At 39.2% G+C, this 7,835-nt stretch overlaps 1 protein-coding gene across 6 annotated transcripts in view; it reads left to right on the forward strand.

Annotated features, from left to right (window-relative positions):
• MAPK10 (mitogen-activated protein kinase 10) overlaps nucleotides 1–7,835 on the forward strand; it is a 565,285-nt gene that overhangs the window by 493,008 nt on the left and 64,442 nt on the right. The window contains exon 9 of one of the 6 annotated variants that reach the window (XM_019525842.1): nucleotides 3,778–3,849. The exons of the other annotated variants lie outside the window; for them this stretch is intronic. Within the exon in view, the coding sequence (XP_019381387.1) occupies nucleotides 3,778–3,849 (72 nt within the window). The remainder of the gene's footprint in view (nucleotides 1–3,777; nucleotides 3,850–7,835) is intronic. 6 annotated transcript variants of the gene reach the window in all.

Below are 7,835 nucleotides of genomic sequence, written 5' to 3' on the forward strand. Positions count from 1 at the left end.
CCCATTTCATGAGTCTGTCCAGATCCACCTGGATCACTCTCCTATCCTCAGGTGTGGATGCTTTACCCCAAAGTTTGGTGTCATCGATGAACTTGGCCAGTCCACTTCTGACACCAGTGTCCACATCATTGATGAAGAGGTTAAACAGTATAGGCCCTAGGACAGAGCCTTGTGGGACCCCACTGGTCACAGCGCACCAAGACGATGCGTCCTGGCATGCATAACAGATCGTGCCATCAAGCAGGAGATAGTTGAGATGGTCCCGGTACAAGAAATTGAAGTCTGTAAGCATGTGAAGTTTCTGTGAGGCATAACGTGGTTGCTGGCATCCCACTTAAAATTGACCTTGAAGACTTTATCCTGGTTGGGTTTCACCTTCAGGTCACCAATGTACGTGGCCGACACGGAACCTCATTCAGGATCCTCTCCAGGCAGGTTGGTACAAGGGATGATAGTGATGTAGCTCGTGGTTGGGGCTTGGAGCAGGGAGACCACTAACTTCTGCTGCTTCTTGCATGTCAATGTCCAGCAGCAGATGGTGTTTCCCAAGGCAATGCATGGCACTGTGGGCTCAGCTCCACAGCAAAGCAAGGTCCCTGTCTAACCCAAACTCACCCTCAGCAACATCTCATCTGAAATGGAAGCTGCAGCCATCTACCTAACAGGGAGAATGATCATACTTTCACGATCCTCGTGCAGAGGGGGATGCCCTTTGCATGTTTCTTAAAACTTTCTTGAATGGAAATGGGACCAGCTGCTTCCACAGGGTTGATGCCATAACCCAGGTCTACTTCAGAGTAATCCTAGCATAATATGTGTGTGGAATCAGGAATGCAGAATGGGGTATGAGACAGGCAAAGATTTACTCAAGAGAAAACTTGTTGTTTAGGGGAAATAATCTGAAGATTTGATAAAGGTTATTTTGGCTGTCTTGATCAAGGAAGAGTTTGCCTGTAGTTTGACCAAAATTTAGAACTCTAAAGTCTTATTGGAATTGCAGCTGCTTGTGAATGGCAAGGTAGCAGTGGTGGCCGAGAACCTGTGCTTGGCTTGAAGATTAAGAGGTGTTTTCCCCCCAGATACTATCTGGCTACAGTTTCCCGTGGCTGGTTATTTTCAGAAGAGAATAAATTGAGGAGAATGTAGTTTGGATTCAAGAAGGTGAGGATAGATGATGTTTGCAGAGAGTTCTTCATGTTGTTATTTTAAATACATATGACCACAGAACATGTAGATAAATGGACATGTTTTTAGAATTAAGAAACACAGAAAAGTGGTTTCTGGTATTAAGCAGATCATCCTTGTACAGTAGTTTGGGAAGATTATGAAAAAATAATAGAAGTTTTTCAAATCAGATGTTCATGCGCATGTATTTTTGTACCCAGTCATTGTGAATTCTTATTCTCTATATTTCAGGTTCAAGTGATCCTAAACTCTCAAGTAAAAATCAATTGAAATTGTTAAGTTTCATGTAGAATCATTCAAGTCTTTCCAAATCCAAACTTTGACCAATATTTACCTGAAGCTCAGCCTGGGTTCCCCGGAGTGGTTGTTATACAAGCTTTTGAGGCACTTGCTTTGAGTCTGTAAAGAATCCAAGAGTGACAAGTCTTATATGATCTGGGGATTTTTGTGAATGCTTTACAGTGCTTTGGGGCATGGCATGGCACAAAATGCACCTTCAGTTTGCAGCACTGCAAACCATTGCACCTTGATGCCACTTCAGTGGAAGCAGCACAAATATATAAGATTAATTAAAGTGCTGATGTCTGAACTCTGTGAATAAAAAAAGAAGTCAGGGTGTTCGTGAGCAAATATACTGTGCTTCAGCTTTACAAAGGTACTTAAATGTTTTACTCCCATATACAAAGGAGGCTTGTTACAAATCTTAGCCTGGTTCCCTTCTGTCACCAGTATTAAATGAGGGTTACTCCATTGACTTCAGTGGAGTTACTCTCAATTTAGATTGACTCCTAACTAGATCAAGGATTAGGATTTAAGTCCCTTTACAACATTTCTATCTAAAGCCTAGGCCAATAGAACTCTTGTCACTAATTAGGGCTATTCAGGACTTTAATAATATTCAGGACACTAATAATGGTTCCTTTAGTCTCATACTATTAAACATCCCTACTGCTAAACATGCACAGTGAAAAATTTGGGGTCTACTTAGGGACTGTTTATGAAATGAAACCAATTACCAGAGACTGAACATCTTTTCACTTCAGGCATTGGGTAATGTCCTGAGGTGCATATTCAGTTCCTATGCCTTTAGAAATTTTATCAAGATTTCTTTCACAAAGCCTCAAAAGCAATACAAGGAATTCTCCCATAACTGACTTATGGAGTGAAGAGAGTTTACAGTTCAATAAACCATTAGATTAATTTTCATAGACTTTTTCTTCTGGAGGTTTGGAAGTGTAATACGAGACAAAAATATCTTAAGATGAGACGCATTAATAATGGATAGGCAGAACAACTGTTTGCTCTATCTTTTCCTGATATTTTGCATGCCATTTAGCTTGTGATGAAACCAGTAGTAATTTGCACCTCTGGGTTTGCTTTCTGCTACCAAGCAAATAGCAATTTTTGTTTGCCTATTTTTTTGTTGCGCTGATAAAGTTTCATATGCTAATTAAAACAGCAGGCAATGGTATGTCCTGGTCAGTCTAAGATTTCCAGAGTAAGGATGTCCTTTGAAATCATACCAACTTTAAGCTGCTATTCCAAAATCAAACTCAGTATGGAATCCTAAGAGTGAGTGGAAACAAACAACATGGCACTGGTCTTTTCCCAGGGAGACATGTCTCCTATTCCCATCTCTAGATTCCCCACCCCAACCATGGAATATGATAGAATAAAGTTGGCAGAAGCAGTTCAGTTTCGTTCATTTGTTCCGTATGATATTAAATAACTCTTATTCCTTGGCAATGACAATGTGGACAATACCAATTTACTACAAGATAAATTTAAAGTACTTGATTCTCTTCTCATTATAATCAGTGTAAATAATGAGTAACCTAGTTGAAGCAAAGTGAGTGGAATTAGTTTTTAGACTTGTTTTGAATTGTAGTCCAAAGGTGCAGTTTAACACTTAGACACAAACTACCCCATTCTAAAGTTAGCATTTCCCATCCAGCAGAATGAAAATCTGAGAATCTAAGGACACCCTATTATGAACAATCTACTTTGAGAGTCACTGGAAGTGAGCCAACAGCCTCAGAGCTTACATTATTGAAACCAAATGAGTGCAACACACTTTATTCACATTTCTAAGAAAGAGGTGGAAATGTTTCATAAAGTCCAAGCTTTCTTTTGTGGCTCCTGGCAGTTCAGTTTGTAAAAATATGAGTGGATGTCTTGTAGTTGAAGGGATAAAAAGGAAGTGATTTGCATATCCCCAGTGAGTATAAAGACTAGCATTCATTTACAGTACAAACCAGTATGATCCTAGGTAATGAATGCAAATGAGAACTTTAAAAAATGCATGAAATTAATTATTTAATTATAATTGCAAAGTTGCCTTAAAATGCAGTAGCTAGCCATGGGTCTCTCTCAGTTTCCAGGGTTTATAGTCTGTCATCTAAAAAATGTACCCAAGTCAGTTTTTTCTCAGCCCTGTAAGGCTCTCATGAGACTTGTCTGCACAAGCACAGTTCCTACAGAAATGGGTGAACTTCAAGCTCCTATGCTGTGCCATGATTGGATAAGTCTTCTCATTTATTTCTTGTTCTGTTGCTATGTTCTTGTTTACCTTCATTTCATTTTTGTTTTCAGTTGACATGTGGTCAGTAGGGTGCATCATGGGAGAAATGATTAAAGGTGCTGTGTTGTTTCCTGGCACTGATCGTATCCTTCCTAGCAGCCATTGGTCTCCATAGGTACTGGCAATCCTTTACCCTCAGCCCCTTTCTTCATAGGTTAGAGCTAATATCCATTTGTGCTGCATGTAAATAACTAGGTTAATTCCCATTACAAAATGCTTGCAAGCCTACACTTTGCTATAATACCTTTGTCTCCCTTTAAGAGCCTTAAATGGAAAACACAGTGAGTATAGCATATGGAAGGTTGAACAAAAAGCACCTTGTGCTGATAGCAGCCAGTGACCATTTGTTTATTAGTTACATTTTGCTATAAATGTCTGTTTATTAATTATCTGTTATCATTTTCTTTTATACATGAAAATATTTTCATGTTCAGGATATATTATGAAGTGGGCGCACTAATATTTACCACAGAAAAGTACATCTCAAATGCAAAAGTTGAGAGAGAAAGAATGGCAACTCAGAATCTACTCTGTAGTTAACACTGATTTTTTTCTTTTCTAATGGTGACCATTATAAATAGAAAGCCAATATTATTTAACAAGGAACTGGTTTCAGATCTGGGACTGCCCATTTTTTTTCTAATTCTGGAAATAGTATTTTTGAATTAAATGGATTGCATTTGTTGGGTGAGTCAAATGCCTATGAATCCTCTTTTTAAATCACTGTAATGGACTTCACTTTCATTATGACATTTTGAAAGGAATGTGAAACAACTAAGCCTTCCCTATCCCTAATATAATAAATAAGAATATTTTATGGAAATATGGTACTTTCTGTAGAATGAAGGAAGTGAAGTATACTTAAACACCTTCTGAATCACTCAGGATAAGGTCCCAGTAGGTTTTTAGTTACTCTTCCGTTCTGTACTTACTTTGCTGAGGCATTTTTTTTCCTGATTAAAGCTACCATCGAGATTTCTATGCATACTTCAATGAATACTTCATTATTTAAACATGTATAAGTCTGAAATTTATATCATACAATACATGGCAGTTATTGAGCTCAGTTCATCCCTGGTATAACTCCATTGCCTTGAATGTAAGGGAATTATAACAGGAATAAATTTAAGCTTATAGATTTTTTTTTTCATGTAACCCTAACACTGCTTTAAAAAAAAAAACCACCAGAGGGTAGTGGAGAGAGAGGGCTTTATGCATTTTCACTCAGAGATAAATAGCTCTCTCTACTGTAATCTCCCTGGATGCAATTTTTTTGTGTGTTGCCAGCTCCCGAGGTAAATTTGCTATTTTCTTGTTGGCTTTATTAATGTAGCTATCTTTTATGTAGATGATTATTAATATCTGAAGAGTGCGGAGGAAATGAAATCAGATGATAATACAAATAATTAAAAGCAATTTTCTTAATCTTAACTGACAATAATGTAGTAATTCCAGCCCTCAGTCTGTAGATTTGGTAGACATTGGACTGAAATACAGGCTAATCCTCTTAAACCTTGGTCCAGGAGTAGTTGGGGAATAAATTGAAGCACTCAGATTAATATAGAGCACTGTAGATTCTTCAACTGTTAGAAAAATAGATTTTAGCTTTGTGAGACTTTATTTTAAAAATTCAAGGGAAATTCAAGGAAAAAGGGGTTTCCTTTGCATACCTGCCTATTTGTTAAAAATAAGTCACTAAAAGACTCTATAATTCAACCCTTAAATGTACTTTAATGTGGCAATAACCCCTTAGAAAACAGCCATTGAAAAACTGTTGATTTGTTCAGGATAGCTCCTTAACTGAGGTCATGTTCCTCATATATGTTTATAATATATTGATAAGTTTGCACAACATTTCCTATACAGCTTGGTCTATTTTTCTTCAGTTCCCTTGTCCTTTTCAGAAGTACTCTACTGCCACACATTTGCTCTCTTTCAAATGATGGAAAAATACATTTTTAAGGCTTTAAACCGAGGCCCCTCGCAAGGTTCTTTCCAGCTAAGGAGATCTGATCCTGCAGTGCTCTGAGAAGTCCAGGAAAGAGGATGAACTGTAAGACCCAGTAGGAAATCCTCAGCAATCAGAACTTTGCCCAGTCAGGCTCATCATGCACATGTTGATAGAACTGTAATTAAAAAATTGTGTTGGATCATTGTAGGAAAATCTATTTTAAAGCCATAGAAAAAGACCTACAGGGGTGCATCCAGGATTTTCCCAAAGGGGTGTGTGCGAGCAGCAACATATACTGCAGGGGTAGCTGCACCCCCTGTTCCTAGTCTTCTCTGCCCCCATAAGTGTGGACAGATCAGGCTGTGAGAGCCTCTGCTCAGTGGTACATCTGCTCTCTTATCATTCCCCTGCCTGCTACTGCTGCTTTCTCTACTGTTCAGGGTTTGGGAGTCTCCAGAGCTAGCTGGGCTGGGCAGGGATTGGGCTTAGCTGTGGAGGACACAATGGCATCTGGGGAGTAGTTACCCCACAATCCTGCCCTGTTACAGTGAGAAGAGGAACCCACCCCTCCCCCCCAGGCCATACTTGCTGCCATTGTCCCTGTCCCCAGAGAAGCCCAGCCCCACTTCAGTGGGCAGGAACAGATCTGGTGCTTCCCTGTCCCCAGGACAGCAGGGAAGGCCAGGCAGGGGAGACAGGGAGAGAATATGTCTTTGAGCAGGCAGGGGAAGGGAACAAGGATTTTCACCTGTTTTAGGGACTTTGAAAAGTCCCTAGAAGCTGTGGTGTGGTGCAATCCAAAAGGGGAGATACAGCTGTGCCTGGATCTGTCCCTGAGCATATGCATTTGCTTAAAAAAAAAAAGTAGCTTAAACCTTGATTATGAGATCAGGTTCTCTGGTACATAAATCCATCAAGGTCAATAAAGTTGTTCCAACAGGTTATATAAAGTTTTTCCAGCAAGGAATGCAGTCTATAGTTGACCTTTTAACTTCCGTGCTCCATCAGGGCCACAGCTGTGTGCTTAATTTGGAAGCACTGCTTCAGTTGCATCAACTGAGTGGGAGCCAGAGGGTGTGAAAGTTAAGCATGCTTTACAGCTTTGCGGAAGTGGAGCTCATTTCATTAATCTAATAAAAAATATTATGGAGGAGTCAAAAAGAGAAATTTGAAATATGTTACAAGTAGTTCTCAGGACTAAGAAAGAAGAGAAATTGGTTAAGAAATTCTGTGGACCAAATTTTGCTGTCAGTAGAGAAAATTTGGAAGAAATATTCCACAAAAAATTGTTTCAGTTTGCAGACAAAATTTGATTTGAAATGTGTTGAGTAACCGCTGTGTTCTTCTTCAGTGGATAATTAAACACTTGCCAGAAGGAAAGAGAGTTATGAAAGGCAATTATAAAATTGAGAGATCAAATACTGCCAAAAGTGAGTGTTAAAGTGGTATACTTGATTGCAATCTTAACAATTTGCACAAATTGGTTGCACTAGGTCAGAGATGGCTTGTTTTATCTGTGGCCATTTTACCCAGTCTGTGGGTCTCCTAAAGGGACAAGAAATATGAGGGTGAGGCAAACAAGGACAGGGCCTACTGCAGAAAATGGGGTGCAGAGCCTTGTTGTGGATGTATCTTGGCAGCAGGGAAGTGAGCAATACAACCACAATACTGCCACAGCTGCCACTTACTCCCTCACCACAGGTGGGTCAGCATGGAGGCCATGAAGCTCCTTGTGGTCCAGATCCATCCTCCAAAATCAGGCCTGTGGAGCTGGGCAAGTTTGACATCCCCATGTTAAATTGTTTCTGTTTCCTGTTTTGGTTGGCTTGTGCAATTACGAAAGCAGCTTAAATGCAGATATTATAATCAAATATGTTTGCAGACAAATTGCAAACAGAGAAAAGGAATTTATTTGAATAAATGGACTTAAGTTACTTGCTCTGTTTTTGATTTGTAACACAAGTTTGTTGGGATTGCAAAGGTGCAATTAAGAGCAAGAATGGGCCATTATTCTTGTAAAAGAGTGTATATGAAATATAGTCCCATTGCAGGTTGATGTTTTAGCTTTTTCTAGTCTTTCATCTTTACTAGTCCACTTCCTAAAAAAAAAAAAAAAAA

This window comes from Gavialis gangeticus, unplaced genomic scaffold, assembly GCF_001723915.1.
Source record: "Gavialis gangeticus isolate Ggan-Ray unplaced genomic scaffold, GavGan_comp1, whole genome shotgun sequence".
NCBI classification, from domain to species: domain Eukaryota; kingdom Metazoa; phylum Chordata; order Crocodylia; family Gavialidae; genus Gavialis; species Gavialis gangeticus.